At 40.0% G+C, this 22115-nt stretch overlaps 1 protein-coding gene across 1 annotated transcript in view; it reads right to left on the reverse strand.

Moving 5' to 3' along the window:
• The window catches only part of fndc4a (fibronectin type III domain containing 4a), a 209110-nt gene extending 187411 nt beyond the window's left edge, over window positions 1-21699 (reverse strand). The window contains exon 1 of the mRNA XM_072557248.1: window positions 21049-21699. Within this exon, the coding sequence (XP_072413349.1) occupies window positions 21049-21181 (133 nt within the window). The 5' untranslated portion in view covers window positions 21182-21699. The remainder of the gene's footprint in view (window positions 1-21048) is intronic.
• Between the last annotated feature and the right edge of the window lie 416 nt (window positions 21700-22115).

Raw genomic sequence — 22115 nt, forward strand, 5'->3', positions numbered from 1 at the left:
TCTACTGTTGTGAAGCTGTTTGAGAAATAAAGTTAGGCCACTTGGAATAACTCAGCTAAAAACAGAAAATGCTGGAAATGCTGTCAAGACAGTTAACACTTCATGTCTAGATCCTTTCTATAGAACAAAAGTAAAATATCTTATACTGAGCACCAGCTTTGTGGCTGCTGTCTGCACATAACAAACTTTCTGTTTTTGGTCAATCCCTTTAATTACTTGCCATTAGATGCAAGGTCGAGCCAACCCAAATGGGCCATGATCACTGAACTCAAAGTTTAATCATGCTAGCACAATTCAACCGGACATTCTAGAGCGGTTTTTAAAGAATGTTCTTCACGTTGTGAAAAAGAACTTGCACATTGGCATGTCTGGAAAAATGCTGATGGTTGGTTGGTGATAAACATCAATCAATTAACATTGTCAGCATTCCTCTGCAGATCTCCACGCACTTATTCACTTTCAGTTTATGCTAGGATGATGTCAAGCAGATGGAATCTACTTTGATTTGTGCATTTTCCAAAACTGTACCACTGAATGCTGTTGGGGGGCACCATGCTTTCTAAATAGTTGGGAGCTATATGTATTCATAGACTTCACAAAACTCTTTGCTAATTCAAATATGATATCTTAGATGAATTTTCTATTCAACGTAAATACTTTTGCGCTGTCTCTTTGGCTTTTATGCTGTATAACAAAAATGGACCACAGCTTTGTTTGATCAGATTACAGATGAACAGCAGAACTGAATAAGATTTACACATGCAATATCTTTTACATGTGTGTCTGTGGAAGATTCTTAAGTATGAACTTGACTCCCTTAAAATGGTAAGCCTCATAAAATAATGTAAATTTCTCAGCTCCCACAAGCTTCATAGATTTGGTAGGATTTGTTTTAAAGATGAGAACTCTGAAATTCATGATCTCTGTGAAGGTGAAAAGGAATATGTCCATATGTGTATGAGCGGGTCTCATTCAATATCTGGAGTGCAACAAGATGTGTCCAGGTACAACACTATATTATTCAGTCCAAAGATGTGCAGGTTAGGTGAATTGGCCATGCTAAATTGCCCATAGTGTTCGGGGATGTGTAGGCTAGGTACTGTATTCAGGGGAAATATAGAGTAATAGAGTAGGGGAATAGGTCTGGGTGGGATGCTCTCAAATGGCTGTAGGAATTCTGTGATTCTATGATAAGTCTATGATTTCCAGCAGTCGTATTATTTTACCTGGAGTAAGGGAGGGCTGTGCATACATCAGACATCTAGTTATCCCCTGTCACATCAGGGAATATGATGAGAAATTCTGCTTATTTTAGGGTCAGAATGCTCAGAGGAATGCATGCAAGCTTGGCACAGCATGAGTACCACTGAAGGCCATGCGAAGATCCCAAATTGATCCTATCACAAATTAGTTCCTGTCTCAAGAGATCTACCAGCTCCCTTGGAAGCAGAGGTCTGAGATTCAAAGTTCCTCAAGAACATTTGCAACCTGTTCCAGCTGTACAGAACATTGGTTAGGCTACTTTTGGAATACTGCATTCATTTCTGGTCTTCCTGCTATTGGAAAGGTGGTGTTAAACTTGAAATGGCTCAGAAAAGATTAACAAGAACATTGCTAGGATTAGAAGGTTTGAACTGTAGAGTAGGGTAAATAGCCAAGGTCTTTTCCCCACGCTGGAAAGTCCAAAACTAGTGGGCATAAGTTTAAGGTGAGAGGGGAAAGATTTAAAGAGGATACGAGGGGCAACTTTTTCACAGTGAATGTATGGAATGAGCTGCCAGAGGAGGTGGTGGAGACTGGTACAATTATAACATAAAAGAAGCTGGATGGGTTAACGGATAGAAAGGGTTTAGAGGGATAATGGACCAAGCGCTGGTAAATCGGAATTGGATACCTGGTCGGCATAGATGAGTTTGACCAAAGGGTCTGTTTCCACACTTTCTAACTCTATGACTCTTCCAACCCATGGGTAGACCTAGTACACCTTCCATATTCAGACAGTGTTAAGGCTGTCCATGGCTGAAGTAACATCAAGTGGATGAAAGTTGTTTTCTGTTGACATAAAATGGCTGGGAAAGATTTTTAACTGAAACCAGTCTGCTATGGAAGTATACTACAAGCTAGAACAATTGTAGCTTTCATGGGAAGAATATTTCCAAGATAACAAGATTAAGATAACACACAAAGGGTCTTGTGCAATGCATAAAAGAAGAGTCCTGTTGAATAAGAAGCAAAAATGCAGCATTGCTTGTATGGAGACAGTTTGATAATGAACATTCTTAGCAAATGCTGATAGAAGTCTCCATAGCAGGCTGGTACATAGTCTGGTATTGGTCATGGGATAGAAGAGAAGGTTCTGACCCACATCAGTTAAGATTCCCAGGTGATCATTACCATAGGTTATGTGTCAAAAATGGAATTTTAAGTATACAGGCATTAAGAAATTTAACTGCATTCCCTAGGATATTCTGTCTCAAGCAGATAGGAAAAGTCCACTTGGTATGAGCAGGGTGCACTGAACAACTGGTGCAAGAACTAAAGCCTGGAATATGGTTGAAGAAAATGTATTATGGAAGGCCAAGTATAACTAATAAGGAGTCTGGTATATATAATAAGATCATGGGATGACCTAAAGCTGTCATGGACTGATCACATAATCACATGATTAATATGATTTGGATGTTAAGATATCAATTAATAATAATAGGTTTGTAAAAGTTGAAGGCAGGCTAAAAGCAAATGTATTGAAGTGTATGTTTCCTTTTGTTCAGTGGAAAAGTCTCTGAACTGCGTGAGAGTTTCTCCATACCAATGTAAAACAATAAACTCATTGATGCTAGCAGAGGACCATGATATCAAGTGATTCATTTAGTCATTCCACTCCAAACATTTGGCGGTCATTTTTTGGTTAAGTCTGAGGTGCACAGATTTTTTGGAAGGGTTTCTGCTGTAAGGTCTTGCATATTTTCTTGCTGGTTCACATCCGGTGTGAGACAAAGCCTGAGTTAGGACATAGTTCAGGGAATTTAGAGACAGCATAGGAATTTGGTTCCAGAGGCAAAGAGATGCTTTTAGTTTGCTTTTTTTGGCTCAAAGTTTGTAAGGTTTTTTTTCAAAGAGGATGAGTTGAAGCTGAGGATAAGTGGCCCAGCACAAAAGAAAGATATGGTTTGCCTGTGCTCATTGGTTGGTGATAGCTACTTATTTATTTGCCTTCTGATTGGAGGTCAATTGGCGAAATGTCTACAGGTTACAATCTAAAAGACCAGGATGCAATTTTTAAAATCTAATTAAGAAAACAGTAACTACCAGGACAGGTGATATGCTGTAACTGCAGGTTGTGGGAGCTCGTGGACCCTATTGTGGTTCATTGTGACCACATCTGTAGCAAACATGGCTGCTTGAGGAACTCTGGTTCAGAGTTGATGAGCTGGAGTCTGAGCTTTGAGCATTGCAACATATCAGGGAGGAGAAGAGTTACAGGAGGCAGTCACACCTCTCAGATTAACTACCTTGAATACCTGTATTGGGAGTTCCTCACTGATAGTGTGTAATTCCTCTGTATTGGCTCTCCAGAACTGACCTTTACCCACCTCCCAGGGGTAGATCTCTTGACTGTGTGAATGTCCCAAACAGATGATTTTTTTCGGCCATGGCCATGGCCCTGGACTAACTGACAGCTTTGAGACTCCCCTTATAGACAGCCACCATCCCCACTTGCCCCTCCCCACCCTGCTCCCACCACCCCTTAACTGGATTGAGTACAAGTCCCCTATAGTTTGTGGCATGTATAAGTAAATATGCAGTGTATCTGCTGTGCCAGCAGCTGTAACGTGTGATAAGTGTTAGGTTAACATTGCAGTATGCCGAACAGCAAGATGATCATTCCTCTCACCCAAACAAATCCCTACTGACAAGCACAACAAGATGTCTGTGTGTAGCTGTGCAAAATAGAAAGGTGATATGCTGTGCTGATAGTGCTTCAGTCAGAGCCAAAAGCTAATAGGCATGGCGGGGCAAACTAGACAAGGCAGACAAGACAAGGCAGACAAGCTGTGATGATACATGCAGGCACTATGTGAGTGAGTGCTTAGACAATAAGCGACCAGTCCAGAGATGCAACTTGGACCAGTCCATTAGCTGGGTCCTTTCCAAGAATGCAAAGTGTTGCCTTCCACACTTAGTTTCCAGTGTGCCCTGCAATACATGTCTGTGCAACTGAGTACCTTGCCAGTGTATTGGAAAGGTGTCACAATGGTTCTGAGGGTTTTGCAAATGCCAAATGCCAATGTGCATGGATGAGGGGAGCATGTGGCTAGTGCATGTAGATACTACCCTGAGATGTGGTTTGGTCCAACATAACAATGGGGTCCTGTAGAGAAAGCAGCGAATTGTTCTGGTTTACATGTCAGGTTTCCTCGACATCCAGGTAATTTGGTGCATTTAGTATGACAGATATCTGAATAGTGATGACGCAATTTGGGCCATTAACAAGATAATAATCTCCTTAATCGGCAACTTTTACCTGCCTCACAAAAAATTCACCATGTCACTGTTCAAAAGCCTGAAAGATGGAGTGAAATGCTCCCAACATTAAGATAGACTTTGCCAAAATTCTCAGCTGATTCTATCATAAATCTTGTCATATTCCACATCGTTCAGATTCCTGTAAGTTTCCAACCTATGTCTTTAGGGTTGCACCGACCAGGATTCGACTCTGCCACAGTTGCAAAGTTCGGAAAGATTTCAGGTATTTCAGAATTCCAGGACACCAAAATTCTATTGGTGATGTTGTGTGCATCCAAAGTTCCTAGCATTGCTGTCTTAGTAGAGTTGTTAATCTCGACATGCCTATTATGTTAAAGCCTATGCTGCATATAGAATAGAGAGGAATTGCAGACAAATGCACTGCAAATCCATATGTTGGCATCCCATGTCAGAATTACAGGGCAAGTCAGAATTCAATCACAAATTTTTTTCACAAGGTCCCCTGTAACATGGATTTATTTATTTCTAACAATTTTGTTTTGTCTGAATCTTTGTTAATTTAGCTATGACATGCATTAAATTATAAATAAAAATCTTAACTAAATTTTGTGCTTGACTAATTAATGGTCAGGTGAATACAGTAGGATGAGATTTAATAATATCGGGTTTAATTGGCTAGTCATTGTTTGATACTCAGTAAATGTAGTTGACTTCTAAATGTTAATTAAAACAAGTAAGTGCTTAACCTTTGAATTGACATGGTATTTTTGTTACAGAAATCCTCCATTTCCAATACTGCTCACAACTACTTTTCTTACTGCTGAGAATCTACACAATGTGCAACTGAACAAGACAACATGAAACCTGGGTGTTTTCAGATATTTTACACAATCTTTGAGGGGAATAAGAACTTACTTTTTTTAATGTAGTGGAGTACAGTTTGGGGTAATAAAGCATTAGTCTAAGACAGTGGTACACCAACATGATAATGAACTACTAAAATGTATTCTTCATGGTTAATCTGGATTAATTGCAGTCTCAGAATCTGAGCAGTTCACAGAAAGCATTGACATTCCTGTGTTTTACAAAGACAGTCATCAAAAACAGAATAAAATAGAACAGGGTTCTGCTTTGCTTGGGGCTATCATGCAAAAGGATGAAGGTGGGTACAAAATAATCCAGCAAATGAAAGAATGCAACAATTGTAAGGATTACAACCAAGGTTGGTCAGGCCATTAGAACTGTTCTAGTCCCACTCCTTCAATGGTTATAAAAATGTATTTATTGAACCAGGTTGATGATATGGTCAACTATATAGGTTGCAGGTATATCTCATTTTGGATTCATAACAACTCAGCCAGCTTTCTTCCATCAACAAAAATAACAAACATATTACTAGTAAAAGTTTTGAAAAACATGCAAAAATTATTGCTAATGAAAGTTTAGAATGTGCAAAGATAGATCTGACCTATAGTCTGACATCATATAAGATAAATATGAATTACGGACAATCTATGGTTAAAATCTCCAAAGAATATTTTAAACAGCATATCTTAAAAAGAATATTCAAAATGCAATCAACCCCACTGATTTCTCAGCAACCTTTCCATTCCACATACCCCACCCCAATATGTTAATGATTCTGTGGTTCACTAAACCTCATTAAAACTTTACAAGAGTTTCCAAGATTTCACTTTTGATGGCCTGGTTCTGAAACTCCATTAAGAGCTAGTCCACCAAGGATTGCCACAGCAATTGCTCACGTTCTGATGTCCCACCTTCCTCTCCTAGGTCTATGCTTACACAAAACTACATGCCAACACTTATACTCTGGAACACTTCCAGATTTTTGATAAAGAGCTTCACCAAAGCAGCATTGCTCTGGAGTTTTTTTCCTGAGCTCTCATCTTGCTGAACTGCACCAAGCAAATGCTTTTGTGGGTTTCCTTCATCTTTATTCAAAGCTGCACTGAACTATTAATACCATCCTGCCAACTTCTACAGGCCCAGAGCTTTATCTGAGCCTTAATGCCAACACACTATACCCACTAACTAGTACCTTCTGACTAGTAGAAAGTTTTCACGAGTTCTGACTGCACAGAGACAAGTGTTAAGTCACCTCCTCTGCAACATAGCTTAAAAGCGGGTTTCTGCATGGGAGACTTTATCTGTCTTCTTCTCCAATTGACTGTGACCTATTCTTTAGTCAACCTTGAACTATCTTGAGTAAGCTATTTAAAGCTTTGCAACAAGCCGAGAGTTTCTGCCCTTGACATTTGACCAAGTGTGGCAGGAAGGAGGGGTAACAAAAGTAGAATAATTGGGACTCAGGGGAAAACTCGCTGCTAGTTTGAGTCATATCCAGCACAAACGATGGCCGTAGTTGTTCAAGATTAACAATCTCAGCCTCAGAATGTCACTATAGATTTTCTTCAAAGTAATGTCTGAGCACAGTTATATTCAGCTGCTTCATTGCAAGGTCCAAGTTCTTCAGAGTAATGTTCTAGGCTCAATCATCTTCAGCTGCTTCATTACAGGGTTCAAAAAATACTTACAAGGATATTACCATGGTTGGAGAGTTTGAGCTATAGGGAAAGGCTGAACAGACTGGAGCTATTTTCTCTGGAGCATCGGAGGCTGAGGGGTGACCTTGGAGAAGTTTATAAAATTATGAGAGACATAGATAAGGTGAATAGTAAAGGTCTTTTACCCAGGGTAGGGAAGCCCAAAACTTGAGGGCATAGTTTTAAGGTGAGGGGAAAGATTTAAAATGATCTAAGAGGTAACCTTTTCCTGTAGAGAGTTTTGCATGTATGGATTGAGCTGCCAGAAGTAGTGGTAGAGGCTGGTACAATTACAATATTTAAAAGGCATCTGGATGGGTGTATGAGTAGGACGCATTTGGAGGGAGAAGGACCAAATGCTGGCAAATCAAACTAGATTAATTTTTAGGATAACTGGTTGGTATGGAGGAATTGGACTGAAGGCCCTGTTTCCATGCTGTACATCTCTATGATTGTGACTCTAAGCCCGATACATAACTTGGCAAAAATGAAATTAACAACTCAATAGTCAAATGCAGCAAACCTTGGAACTGTTTGTTCCCGAATTGTTACAATGTACACTCCAACACAAATTGAACATACCATAAAGAAATTACTGGCCTCCTTAATGATTGCTACATGTTCAAAATGGTGGCCAAGAAGTGAAGGCCATGGATTAGGAAAATAGGATAGAAGAATAGAAAATAAAAAGTGAAGTGAGTTGTAAAGACTGACTTAACAAGATTAACATTAAAATGGACTTTCACACAACAGGAAAAGTAATCCTGAAAGTCTTTTTATCTCTTTTTGCTAAATATTCATGGGGCTTTAGATCAAGGATTCTGGGTAATTCAGGATGGAGGAAGAGAGAAAATTGTGGCTATAAGAGCTGCTCTTTATTTGAAGTATTTTATGTGTTGGAAGTGATTTCCTCAAATTCCAGGAGCAGTAATTACTGTTTTATATGCTGTTGCATTGTTTTGGAACTTTGGGGGAAAAAGATCGAAGCAATGGCACTTTAAAGAGGAAGACAAAGGCAGCGACCACATGGTCAGAGAAATAAACCAACACTGCTGTCTGTCACAGCAGCGAATCTGATCAGTTACTGCCTTTGCTGTTTGAGTTCAAGTATCTCCAGACATCAGAGTGCATCTAGGAAAAATTAACAGACCTCAAAATTCACAGCTGACCTTGAAAGAACCTGTGTGGGAGAGTTCACAGCGTAGGAACAGATAAGTGCATCGTTTTTAAGTGTAACCTTGAAAAATTTAAATGGGACCTAAGGGGCAACATTTTCACACAGAGGGATAGAGAGTGTATGGAATGAGCTGCCAGAGAATGTGCAATTACAACATTTAAAGGCATCGGGATGGGTACATGAATAGGAACGTTTTAGAGGGATATGGGCCAAGTGCTGGCAAATGGAACTAGATTAGGTTGTTATATCTGGTTGGCATGGATGAGTTGGACTGAAAGTTCTGTTTCTTTGTTGTACATCTCTATGACTCTAATTGACATAAAACTCACATTACTACAAAGTGAAATGTTTCAGACAGAAATATTTTAGAGATACTCTTAAAAGGCAAGCATTACAAGAGGTCAACTACGGAATACGATTAGAATCTAATCATGCCATAATGTTTTATTCGTATTAAGAAGGGAAGCTTGCAGGCACCTTCATGACCTGTGTTGATTTTTTACAGGGATACCATGAAAGTTGAGAAATATGCTATAAATAAGTGTAATATTGGAAGTCAGGCCTCTGGAGTTTTTAAATATATTGGTTTAGACATTAAGCAGAATAAGCCTAGAGTTATTTGCATCAACAATGTTATTTATAAAATAGTACTCCCACCCAATTATTTGTTCAAGGTCATCACAAAAAGACGACATTACATCCAAAGAAGAATCCAAGCATTTACAAGGTTAATTGGTTTGTTTAAGTGGTTGTGCACTCAGACATGGCCAGATGCTAGTTTTGAAGTATTAGAAGTAAGTAATACAATTAAATACACAAATATCAAGAATTTTCTAAAGGAATAAAAAAAGTTTAAAAATTAAATTTGAAGAAATGTATACTTAAGCTTCTATAATTGGATGACACAAAGATGACAAAGGGACTTCATTTTAGTGATGATTTGCATACCAATCTTCCTGATGTGTATTCAAGGGCAGTAGGTTTCATAATAGTTCCACTTTCCATGAAAGTGGAAGATGTTGCTAGTTAGGTTGGGAAAATAGAAAATAAAAAGCATTCTCATAAGTACTTTAGCTTCAGAAGCACTGTCTCCTTTGGAAGCAGTGGATATGGATTCTATTGTCAAATATTTCAGGGGCAGGTATAAATAAACGACTTTGTCCATTGAATGTTTCATAGAGAATAATTTCGTGTGAGATAATATTTATTTAACGAAAATCATAAAGAAAAAAAAATGGGCATCCTTATTTGAATAAAACAAATGTTAAATAAAAGTAATTCTCTGAGATCAAATGGTTTGATATAAGTCATCAATTATCTGTTTCATTAAAAGGAGCGATTGTCCCAAAATATTCTTGGGGCAAGGGTCTTAGAAGAAGGACATCTTGCAATGAAATGCCCTATAGAGGAAATTGAAAGTCATGTTATTTGAAATTTAGTAAAATTTAGTTTTACAAAGGGTAGGAAAGGAAATCTTTTAATTGTATAATGTAAGATTGAGTGTCTAAAGGTGCGTATACACTCATTGGAAATGACATGCACATGTAAAGAGATGTGGTGCCTTTGGGCCAGAAAGTCTAGGTTTAGGTCCCATTTGCTCTAGAGGTGTATTATAGTATGTCCAAACAGGTTGATTAAAAAAAATACAAAGCAACACTTTTTGCCACTGGTGATGGTTTGTTGAATGAGGAGTTATGCATTTGTAATGTCTCATTTTGTGAATAAATCTAAAAGGATTGATTTATGATCTCCTCCTTCACACGAATACAAATTTTGTTTTGCCCTCTGACCTTCAGATATAAATACCTGATGTTACGCTTCAAATGGAAAAAGTCCTGATCTGAGAAAACAACCAGCAAAGCTCATCTCAAACCTTAATATGCAGTTGTTATGATCCCAGCTGACGTTATTACTTGACAAATCAGATCCCAAACTGAAATTTATAATTAATTGCTCTTTTTTGGTTTTAACTAAATATTTTAAGGAAACTTTAATGAACTGAGTGAATCTTAATGAAACAAGCATGCAATGTTGCAGATTTTGGTTTTAACAATACGTTTATTACACAAAAGCAATTAGGATTAAATGGAATAATCAAAACTATTTGCATATAGCATATCTTTAAAATTTTTAAACACATGTTAAAAATATAATCCTAAAAGCACCCCTTATTATACTCACACTAAATAATATTCCCTTCTCTATCATCCCGAGAGGTCTTAATTTATCTGTGGTTGCAACTCCCAGGATTGAGAACCTGAAAGCCTCATCATACAACTGAGCTGAAACTTTCTTATTTCCAAGTACTTTCAGCCTTAATTTAAGACCCCTGTTTTGAAACTGGCAGATATTCTCATGGACATCTTTAACATCTTCCTGATCTGTGCCAGAGTTCCAACGTGCTTCAAGGCCACTACCATCATCCCCGTACCGAAGAAGTCTCCAGTGTCCTGTCTCAATGACTACCATCCTATTGCGCTAACACCCATCATCATGAAGTGTTTCAAGAGGCTCGTGATGCAGCATATTAAGACCCTGCTGACCCCTCTCTGGACACCCTGCAGTTCACATATCGTCCAAACCACTCAACAGATGATGTCATTTCCACCACCTTCAATCTGGCCCTTACCCACTTGGAAAAGAAGGACACCTATGTCAGATTACTATTCATAGACTTCAGTTCTGCATCTAACACTACTGTTCCTCAGCAACTGATTGGAAAGCTGAGTCTGCTGGGCCTAAATACCTCCCATTGTAATTGGATCCTGGTCTTCCAGACTGGGAGACCTCAGTCAGTCCAGATTGGAATCTCCAACACCGTCACACTGAACATGGAGGCCCCCGAGGGCTGTGTGTTCAGTCCACTGCTGTTCACCCTGCTGACAGGTTGAAACACATCATCAAGCTCGCTGTTTGACATGATGGTAGTGGGTCTCATTAGCAGTAACAACGAGTCAGCATACAGACAGGAGGTGCAGCAGCTAACAGACTGGTGCAGAGCTAACAAGCTGTCTCTGAACATGGGCAAAATGAAAGAGATGGTTGTTGACTTCAGGAACACATGGAAAGACCATTCTCCACTGAACATCGACGGCTCCCCTGTTGAGATTGTGAAGAGCACCAAACTTCTTGGCACACACCAGGTGGAGAATTTCACCTGGTTCCTCAACACCAGCTCCGTAGCCAAGAAAGCCCAGCAGCATACCAACTTTCTGCACAGGCTGAGGAAAGCCCACCTCCCAGCCCCCATCCTCACCACATTCTGTAGAGGTTTCATTGAGAGGTATCTGAGCTGTTGCATCACTGCCTGGTTTGGGAATTGCACCATCTCAGATCGTAAGTCCATACAACGGATAGTGAGGACAGCTGAGAAGATCATTGGGCTCTCTCTTCTCTCTATTACAGACATTTACACTACACACTGCATCTGAAAGGCTAGGAGCATTGTGGAAGACCCCACACACCCCTCACTCAAACTCTTCTCCCTCCTGCCATCTGGCAGAAGATACCGGAACATTCAGTGTCTCACGGCCAGATTGTGCAACAGTTTCTTCCCCCAAGCTATCAGGCTCCTTAACACAGTGTGATCAGACTCTATTCCATCTGAAACTCTTTGCATGACTTCGAATTGCTGCTAGAACAATGTTGTATTAATGATCATTTTTTATTACACTGTAATTTGTACACCACTGCGCCTGGTGTCTTGATGAGTCAGGAACTACTGTGCTATCTTGCTTGTTTTGCACTTCTTATGCACTTTATGCCGCCCTGTGTGTGATTGTGTAGTTTGTGCTGTCCACGTAGCACCTTAGTCCTGGAGGAAAGCTGTCTCATTTTTAATGTACCAGTGGTATATAATAGAAATGACAAATAAAGCTACTCTTGACTCTTGAATAAAGCTACTCTTGACAAAACTTAATCGTATTTTCACCATTCTAACTTTTCTTCTTTGTTTCTCAGGAGCAACTGCTTTACACATCCAACTTCAACTGAGAAACCTGCAAAGCTCCCCAACTGAAACCCAAAGGCATTTTTTTCAAGTTATAGTTGTTTCCTCTAATCAAAAGAAAAACACAAACAATCCTAAATTTCTCAAACTGAAGCCAAATGTACAACTGTTTACATTGTTCACTGAGAACCTCCTCCCAACTTAAACAAAACCCCATTTCTGCCAGGAAGTCTTTTTCTCATGAACAAAAACACATGTTGCTGGAGAAACTCAACTGGTGTGGTGGCATCAGTGGAGAGAAAGCAACATTAACTTTTTGATTCCAGTGACACTTCTTCAGCCACTAGTCAAAGTCAAAAATCCAAACTCAAAAACGAATTATAATAATATAAATAAATAAAGCACGCACTTTCCATCACAAAGGATCTTCCTCCAAATTATTGTCCAGAGCAGAGACTAGAGGAGTGTGGGCAAAAACACTTTCTGCCCAATCCAGCACTTCTACAGTTGATGAGATTCTGCTGTGCGCTTGCTATCAGCAGTGTCTTTTATCCAAGCTACTGCGTACAAATGATCAAGATATGGACTATTTCCATCTTGACTCAGTGCTGCTGCTAATGAGGTGATGAACCCTTGAAACGTCATAACGTTCAAGGACATGGGACAAGTGCAGGAAATTGGAATTAGTGCACATTTAGTAGTAGTTATATTGGTGCAGAATGGGCCAAAGTGCCTTTTCTGTGCTGTATGAATCTATGACTGAGTCCCTTCTCCTTTCAAATTCAAATTATAAGGTGAATTTTCTAAAATATTATACTGATGGAAAGTCTTGCCAACCAACAAATGGATATATATTTTTGAGGAGGAATGAGGGTTAGTAATACATATGAAATGGTATGTTTAAGGGAGTACAGGAGCAGAGTGTCTTTGGAATGTATGTGTACAAATCTATGAAGGTCCCAGGATAAAGTGCAACGGCTATTATAAACCTAAATGGGATCCTTGACCTTTTAATACATGCATAGAGTAACTAAAGTAAGCAAGATTCAAAAGACTCTGGGTAGACCTTAGCATTCTGGTGTGATGTTTTAAATTTTGGAAAGGTAGTAGAAGAGATTTACTAGATTTGCCAAGGATGGGGGAATTTAGTTACACAGGAAGGCTGAAGATGAAGGGTTGTCTTCCCAACCAAAGAAAAATTATGGCAAGATTTAATAATGGCGTTCAAATGGTGAAGGGTTCTACCAGAGTAAATTAGGAGAAAGTGGGTACAATAGCAAAAGACTTGGTATCCAGAGGTCAGAGATTAAAGTAATTGCAGAAGGACTAACGTAAAGAAACTTTAATTTTTTTAAAAAGTGATATGGAATTTATTGCACATAAAATAGTATCTTTCTAAAAAGAATTTGATAAATACTTCAAAGAAAATAAATTCCATGGTTCTTGGGAATGGTACCATTTGGACAACAGCTACACCAATGGCTAGCACAAACCTGATGGTCAAATATCTTCCTTTGGAGCTGTATGATTCCATGTCAAAGATTCTAGTGGATACTGGGAAACCTCCAGTCCAATTCTACTCGATGGCAAACTCTTGACTTCATAATTCAGGTAGTCTAACCAATACAGAAAAAAATACCATGTCGTCTTCCTCTTGTATTTCAGCTGCACTATGCTCCTGGAAATACATCTCATTCATTGTCTGAAATGTGTATCTGAGTGGTTCAAAACTGTCTTTTTCTAATCACATTCTGGGATTTTTAAAATCAACAGCATTAGTCGCAAAACTTTGTGAAATTCTTCAGTTGGGCTTGCCGACCAAATGGTGATCAATGGCTGGCAATACAGTACGTTAGCCAATGTTCTCATTCTCCGTTTGCTTCACGCATCATATTGATGTATGACTGTTGCTCCCGAAGTCATCCAGAAAACCCTTCAGCAGTGAAACATTTCCTTCACTGGGTCAACACCATATGCTTTCTTCTGAGACAAGCCAAACATGGAAATGCAAACTATTATTTGTTTATAACTTGTGACAATGCACTAGTTTACATCAGTATATCTCTTCTTTGTGTGTTCCTGTATGAGTTCTGAATGAGAGGCATGGCATTATACTTTTGGGATGAATACATAATCCAGCATATTTAAACACGCAAAGTTTTCTACCAGCTATTCAAATTGACCACATTACTGAAAGGTAAAGAAAAATGGTCTCCCTGCTATAGGAAGGATGTTGTGAAACTTGAACGGGTTCAGAAAAGATTTACAGGACTGTTGCCAGGTTTGGAGGGTTTCCTTTATAGGGAGAGTCTGAATAAATTGGGGCTATTTTCCCTAAAGCATCAGAGGCTGAGGGGGTGACCTTATCGAGGTTCATAAAATCATGAGGGGTATGGATAGGGTAACTAGACAAGATATTTTCCCCAGGGTGGGGGATTCCAAAACTAAACAGCATAGGTTGAAAGTGAGAGGGGAAAAATTTAAAAGGGATCAAAGGAGCAACTTTTTCACGCATAGGGTGGTGCGTATATGGAATGAGAGGAAGTGGTGGAGGCTGGTACAATTACAACATTTCAAAGGCAGCTGGATGGGTATTTGAATAGGAAGGGTTTCGAGGGATATGGGCCAAGTGCTGGTAAATGGGACTAGATTAATTTAGGAGACCTGATCAACATGGGTGAATTGGACTGAAGAAGCTGATTCCATGCTGTATATATCTATGACTTGATTTGAAGATGTGAGTGTACTGTACCTTTAAGAGAGTTAAAAGCTGGTAGAGTCAACTTACAGCACCAAGTGTTCCCAATAAGGTAACAATGTAAACTTGCTCGAAAGCTAAATTAGCTGGAAATGACAAAACAGATTCGAATTAGGCCAATCAGTTTAAATTATATCCCAAAAAATACCAAATTCCAATCAAGTTTGAATTGAGTATATTGACAATCTTCAAAGCTAATGACACAATCCGATGCTGGGAGTATAAGACCGGGGAAAATTAACAGTTGGAAGGTGAACTGCCAAGCCACCAGCATGTAAAAAGTCTGCCCAAAAAATAGCTCTCTTAAAAGGTATCTTTATCGATCAGTAGACTATGAAGCAGATTCCCGAAGAGGAAGAAAAGAAGACAGGAATTCAGAGAAAGCTGAAAGCTGCCTGGTTTTGAGATAAGAAGTGTTGTTTGTAAATCTTAATTTGGAGTTTTATCAGGCTAGTATTATAGAAGGGAAGGTAAAAAATAGGTTAGAGGAAGGAATTGTATATAGCTGTTCGTTAATTATTCTCTGTTATACTTTAAGAAAGAAACATGTTAATTTTTACTTTAACTAGTTCTTGGCCTATCAAATTTTCACAGATTACTGCATGGGATAAATCTTTTTTGTGTTGCTGGGTTAAGTTAAGCAGGAGGGTTTACCCCGTATCGTAACAGAATCCATGACTCTACTTGCACCTCTCCTTCCAAAAAGCATCGATTCTGAGAAGAGAATGCCACTGTCTAACAATGTAACACAGTTAAAAGCAAAATAAGAATAAGATAGAAATGCAATAATATAACAATAAAATGATATATTAATAATGTTTGTAACACATATTAACAGTTGTTACTTACAGTATGTTCTCAGCTGTCAACAACTCTACAAAACTGAACAAAATCTATAAATAGTGAAAACATTCACCTCTTGGCAACTACAAAATAATTAGCAGTAACTCACGTTTAAAAGAGTTTTACTTGTTACAGAGATTTCAGAATGAAATGAAGAGCACGACTCGGGATAGCAAGAAAATCTGCAGAGCTGGAATATGACTCCACATTTTAAACTGTTCGAAGTATACATGTGCAAGTGACAGGATGATAAAGCAGATTGTGCACTTTGCATAATTGAAGCCAACTGAACTAGAAGAACAGTCTTGACTTTCATCCATGTTATGGAGAGCTCACTGGAGATGCAGTGGGTTAACATGTTAACTTTTCACCTTGGTAACTTAGATACCAGTCGAACATAGACAAATGGACTGAAAATCTCTTTTACCAACTGATGGTAGGACCTTAAATATACCTGTAAGAGTTTAAATAAGCCTTACTCCAGTTCTAGAGTTACATCCATTACTCACATCCCCTCAAGGTAATACTTTCCACATCTTGCTCAAATCAGACATAAGAAATGATCACTTAACAACTTCAGGCTCAACATTCAGTTTCCAGACCACAGGAACTGCTAACTATTTTGTAGTTGCCAAGAGCTGAATGTTTTCACTATTTATGGATTTTGTTCAGTTTTGTAGAGTTGTTGACAGCCGAGAACTTAATGTGTTGGCAATTGATGATACTCACATGAGGTGACAGTGGTTAAAAGCGATCATTTTACCTTTATTCATTGGAAGTTCAGATTCTGTAATTCACTATCCTCTGACTTGGCCCATTACTCTTCCCTTTTGCATGACACCACCATGCCTTCTGCAGTGCATCTTGCACTGTCTGCCTCTCCATTTCTTTGAAATCTGAAGCCTCTCTAACCTATTCCACCCTCGCATGTATTTCTGCCTCTGTGGAAAAAGTGATAGTATAAAAATGCTGCATTGAAGTAATAATGAGTGCCCCACTAAGGGTTAGGAATGAGGTACTTTTAGGGATGTGAATAACGGTGGGGGGGCAGTTGGAGCAGAGATAGCTTTACCTAAGAGAGGGATACTTGATGGAGGACATGAAAAGCTATCTAATGCTAAGGACATTTTTCCACTTAGTGAAAACAGCAGTGTTTCCAAACGTATTGAAATAGCACTTCAGCCTAATTGACATTGGTGACAGAACAGGCTTGACGTGATGTTGTTACATAAAAAAAACTGATATTTCTATGACCCCATTCCCAAGATAGTAAAGAATCTTGATCCTCCCCAGTCACAAGATGCGTCTTAACACAATGTTACGATTCAGAACACAGTGGAGACGTGACATTTCCTCCTTTTCGTGGTGAGTGGATGATACATTCCGATCGGTACAGCATGCAGACTGCAGCAGATTCATTTCCAACTCACTGCTGACAAGCCCAGAGCTTATACCGCCCAGAATACACGGCATTTACGGGAACTGATCCCAGAAGCACTGGCCCCGAATGCGAACAGGGCACACAACAGAATCCCATTCGAATGGCCAAGCTTTGGCAAAACTGAACAGTGCAAAATTGAAAACCTTTGGCACATGTATCTGTATTCCAAGAAGCAGAAACAATAAATCTAGACGCTATGTGAACAACAATCAGCGACGCGGCTCTCCACACAAGCCAAATGAAAGGAAAATGTATTTTAAAAGGCTCCCGTCAATACGGGTTTTCAGAACTGATTTGGAGATGCCGGTTCACGTTTCATGTTTTACAAGCTGTGAGAGTGTGCACTAACACTGCTCACGGTGGTATCACTGGTGTAACATTTTCATGGTAAATTGCAAATTTATTCATTCTAAAATGCATTCGAATAACACCTGGGCGGTACAGAAATGCTCAAAGTCCACTGGGGCAAGCATTTTTTTAGCGACACGGGGATAAGGAGGACGCAGGGTCGGAGCGGAGTCTAAGAGCCTTGTGCCCGTGTGTGTGAACTGGCATTTCATTTTGACTGTGCGATTCCTATTGAGAGGTCGTCCATTAACCAACATCAATTCATTCTTGGCTTCTATCGATTTGATTTGGCACAGGATCAATTTCTGAGAACTGCAGGACTAGATATTGTGTACTGTCCGAGAGCTCAGTAATTGCCTGGCAATGAAAAAGGAATCCCAGGTATGCCAACTGCTGCCTGGCACTACAATCTAACAAGAAATGACAAGCACTAATACCTGAATGAAATAAAGGCAGTTGATGAGGCTGCCCTTGGTCCAACAGCGATTAGTCCTTTCGAAATTCCCTACTGGGACTCCTTTTGTGGATTATTGCGGAACCTTGAAATAGCACGACACTGAGTCCCATAAATTCAATTTGTGGCTACAGGTTCGCAGTTAAAACTGAAAGAAAGTTCGCTATTATAGCATTTCCAATCATGGATTTGATTTCACCGTGTCGCTTTCTCGATGTACGATGAGAATTGTACGTTTTTATGAGATGGGTTAGATCCTGATAAAGCTTATAAAATGTTTTCATTATCTAATTTGACAGTATTCTAACTTTTGTAAAGCGTTATTTTTAAATATAGCATTAGTACCCCTACAGTTGGCTTACTTGTCCTGTGTCAATGAAAGCGTCAAAATAGCTTCTGTTACCTTGACTGACAGAGGGTCTGAAGAAAATGGCAGCTTCTAAAACAAAGCAGACAGGTACGATTTTGAATCCAGCCTGTTTGCCTTTCGGTTTTCTGCTCTGTGGATGAGCAGCATTCTCTGTAATAAGTTCCTGACCAATGTCAAGTACAAGTAAAGAAGTACACTTGCATTTCTAAATCCCTGCACATGCAGCAGACACTGAGGAAGTCATGTGTATACTGACACACTAAACATCCGGACCAAGATTCAGTGTGAAGATAGGATCAGATTCGCTGGGTTTTTTTCAGTAAAACTAGGTACAGTGAGATAGAACAGTATGTCCATTATACTAAAACATTCTGAAAGTCCTTCACACTTAGTTTAATTGCGCATGACATTTATCAATTGAGACAACTAATCCCATTCATAGTGTCCGCTGGAGAGTGAGTACACTTTCTGCAATGTTTTGACCCAATACCACCCATGGGACCCGCTTCATGTTTTGTTTGGATTTGTATTATTTGCATGTCTCACCAGTATCTACACGTTCCAACCCTGAATAAAGATGCTGTCAAACAGCAGATTACGGGTAAGTATATTTCCCTGAAACTCCGAGTGGCACTTCCATTTATTTAGTAAAGATTGGGTGAACGTTGCAGTGACGCATCAGTAGCTGCTTTTGATACAAATGGTTGAAAGGTGAAAGGACAATGAGGATGTAATCGCAAGGGTAATGAGGTTAAGTTGTTAAGTGCTGCCTCTCTGAGCTCGACTTCTGTTCAGTGACACTTCGAATATAAGTCTGCAACATTTTCATGTGTTTGAAGATGTTTGAAAGTAATGTGTGAACAACTGAATCGCATTTGTGTTACACACGATACAAGTTGCTGCATTGCGTGTTATAAACAACTGCAAATCATTTTTGCTACCTACCAAGAAATGACTGAAATGATTAAGTCAGGAAATTTATATTTGATAATTGTCAAAATTTGTTGAAGCTTGATTAACTGGTGCGCTTTAAAACGGTGTTTGCATTCTCATCCCTCTCCCATATTTTGTTTCTAATTCCTAATTGAGGAGGTCTGTCCGTACCATGTTCCTGGAGAAAGGGTGGACTGATGCTCTCTCTCATGACCTTGGAATGAACCTGCTACCCGGTCCTTACCAACGTGTTGCCTCAGCTTCCCTCTCCTCGCATTCCTCTGTTTCTGAGGCCCTGTGACTGATGGGAACTCGCCGCGTGGGGAACCGTGTGGATGAAACATTGCTTTACTTCTCTCAAGTATTAAAACTGATGCATTTTTACACAAACAACATTCACAACCGCTGTCACAACACAACGAGGACATCACAGTGAACAACGTCCCCCTCAGGTTTGCTACTAATGTACTTTGGCTGAAACAACAATCACTGTCATTGTCAGGTCAATTGTAAATTCCTCCACACACTTTCAGTTATAAACTCTGTTTTGCATGCGTTATCACCGATCGAAAAACACGTACTTCACTGGTTGCTGTGTGGATGTCAAATCGATCATTTCGGGCATTTGCCAACATGAGCAGGTCAGAGTCCTGTGCTACAGGTTTTGATTCTGTTTACAAATAGCGACTACCCGAAACTGGTGATGGCAACATATGACTAAACCGGGAACTCCGAATCCTAAAACATTCTTCGCCAAATATTTATTTCATTGTGTCTTTTCTCACTTGTTTCAGACCCCAAACAGCAGTCACGAGGTTTACACAGGTGTTTGATTCCACTACTGGACACATCTCTCTCTCTTCCTTGCCAGTGTTACTCGCTCGTATTCCCCTTCGTTCTCATCCCTGTTTTTTTTTGCTGTTTTGCTTTCAGATTAATTGCAGATACTTTTTCAAGCTGTCCCCTGGCGTTGTTTTCTCTTTGTTAGAAATTCATGCTCAAGTTGTTACTCTTCATATATCATCTCACCACTGTTTTCACCCGCTCGCCCCATGTCCCTCGGCCATGTTCCTGTTTTGTGCAATGCTTGTTTTACTGGTGTTTCTGTTGCACACATGTAACGTGCCCTTTAAAGAGTCTCCAGCCCCGGTCCATTTCTCCAGTGCAATCCTGCCGGTTTCCCACCTAACTGTAATATTTCACTTGTTTCGCCCGGTCCCCTTTTTATATATCTGCTTGCTTTACTCAGGTTACTGGGGCTCTTTCACACAGAATTCTCGCTCATAATTGTGTTCATCACCGATCTCTGTACCTACTCTGGCTTGGTTTCTTGGGACTATGCATTAGTACTTTGTGAGAATTTTGTGTTTCTTTCAAACACATTCCCTTTGCAGATTTGCTTTTGTCCCAACCCACCCCTCCTCCCCCACTTCCGCGGTTTCCTGGAACGTATCACGTCCGTGAAGCTTAAAATATAGCGACTGTGCCCAGGAGCTCCGACCGAGATCCAAACTAACCAAGCGGGCAGCCGACACATCGCTAAATACATTGGTTCTTGTCTCAGTTCTACAGGGTCTTTCATTAACACCATCAGGCGAGGACAGAAACCTGAGGTCACCCCCTCAGACACCTAGAGAAGGCTGACAATGATTTGTCCTTTTAAAGTTACAATCGGCATCTGTGCAACGTTTAGAAAAAGACGAGATTTAAAAAAAACACTTACTTGCTGTCACCAGGCGGAAATCACAAGTAATTAACACCAGTATTGCGGAGTTCAAACACAAGGGGAATCGTGCCATGCCGTCCGCTCCAGATAACACACACACGGTCTGTAAATGCAGCTGTAAATGACACATGAAAACAATCCCGGTGCCTTTTCTACACAGATACTTCGAAAGAGATAAGACCGTAAATGCTAATTTGCCCGATTCCCATCGGACCGAGTGACAGTGTTTTAGTCTCAGGTCATTGGCTCCAGGGCGAGGGCTGGAGCTGCTGCTGAAAGTTGGCTGCAATGGAAAGCGTTCCACGGGAAAATAAAAAAAAGATAATAAGTCCCTGGGGATCAAGTCTCAGCTTTCCCAGTTAGATCCCTTCGCTGCTGGCGTGCCGGATTTAGAACACGTCCCTAAACTGTGGAATCGTTTAGCAGAAGGTGGATCATGCAAGGTGGGAGTAGACCCTGGAAGCTCAGTGAGAATCTCTTCCCTGAATCCTGAGGCAAAATGATCATTTCACGCTCAGGGACAGAGGGTAGGTGAGATAATAAAGGAAACGGCTCCTGACAGCACTGAAAGTTCCCTGTGATGCGGGGGAGAGAGAAGACGGAGGGGAAAGCCCGCCTGTCGGTGGCAGGGATTGGTTTGTGGAGAAGGGAGTCATTGGCAGGTCGGCCAGTGAACAGTCACTGACAGTGTCGGCTTGGCTTGCCGCCACTGCAGCTAGAGCGAAGCTCCAATGAGCCGTTCACCAGAGGAAGGGGTGGGAAAGCTCACACAGAGCACAACAGGGCAACAGTTCATGTGCCAAGTTTCCTTGCGAGGACAGGCGTTCAGTCGCGGCTAAACACATTTAAACATACCGCCACAAAATGAATTTCCCACTGATATCACTCATTGTCAGGTTTGCCAACATGTCCGGCTGCTATGCAGAACTTGTTTTGTATTTATGTATAAAAAAAACACAATGTACCCTCACTCCCAGAAGCATCGCTGTTTAGTAATGAGTCCAGCGTGTGAAAAAGAAAGGAAGAGTGACAGGTCATTTAACTGATTAAGTGGTGCAATTATG

This window comes from Chiloscyllium punctatum, chromosome 3 (genome assembly GCF_047496795.1).
Source record: "Chiloscyllium punctatum isolate Juve2018m chromosome 3, sChiPun1.3, whole genome shotgun sequence".
Classification (NCBI taxonomy): domain Eukaryota; kingdom Metazoa; phylum Chordata; class Chondrichthyes; order Orectolobiformes; family Hemiscylliidae; genus Chiloscyllium; species Chiloscyllium punctatum.